This window comes from Haliaeetus leucocephalus, unplaced genomic scaffold (genome assembly GCF_000737465.1).
Source record: "Haliaeetus leucocephalus isolate CR32 unplaced genomic scaffold, Haliaeetus_leucocephalus-4.0 Scaffold712, whole genome shotgun sequence".
NCBI lineage: Eukaryota > Metazoa > Chordata > Aves > Accipitriformes > Accipitridae > Haliaeetus > Haliaeetus leucocephalus.
Window position 1 is genome coordinate 5,595,411 of NW_010973148.1, and position 663 is coordinate 5,596,073.

The 663-nt window shown below is 61.4% G+C and overlaps 1 protein-coding gene across 2 annotated transcripts in view; it reads right to left on the reverse strand.

Moving 5' to 3' along the window:
- The window catches only part of GABRG3 (gamma-aminobutyric acid (GABA) A receptor, gamma 3), a 332,814-nt gene extending 332,528 nt beyond the window's left edge, over positions 1-286 (reverse strand). For both annotated transcript variants that reach the window (XM_010580475.1, XM_010580474.1), the window contains exon 1: positions 234-286. In XM_010580475.1, coding sequence (XP_010578777.1) covers positions 234-286 — 53 coding nt within the window. The remainder of the gene's footprint in view (positions 1-233) is intronic.
- Positions 287-663: the final 377 nt, after the last annotated feature.

The window sequence follows — 663 nt, forward strand, 5'->3', positions numbered from 1 at the left end:
GGGGCTGCGGGTGACGGGGGAGCCAGGCGGGTCCCGGAGAGGGAAGCCAGGGAAGCCACGTTTGGGAATAAAGCCCCGGCACGGCGCGGAGGAGGGGGGGAAGAGCCCGCTGTCCTTCCCGGGCGCCGAGTATTTTGCAAACTCCGGCGAGCGGGACTCCAGCCCGCAAGCCCCGGTGCGAGGAGAGAAGAGAGGAGAGGGGGTGGGGGGAGGCGAGGGGAGTGCGGACTTACCAGGCGTGAAACACGGAGAGGAGGAAGAAAACCGGCAGGAGCTTAGCGGACATGATCTGGGCAGCGCTGGCCAGGTGAGAGGTGCGGCAGGATGAAGGAAATGTTGCAGGATGTTCACATGAAAGGGAGAATGAGGCAATGAGGTGAAGCTCTTAGCCTCTCTTCCTCTGGATTCTCAGTTTTATACCCTGAAGAAAATACCCCCTTTCACACAGCTCCAGGAAGGGAGGGGGGGGGGCAAAAAAAAAAAAAAAAAAAAAAAAAGAAGTGGGAAGAGGGGGAAATCCCCAGCGGAGAGGCTGCCAAGGCCAGGTATTAATCAGGCTCCACGGGCTGACAGGTGTTCAGCGGGCACCGAGCTGCGGCGCTTCCCCCTTCCCGGCAATCAGCTGCCGGGAGCAGCGGCGTGGCCTCTCCCGCTCCCCCGGCT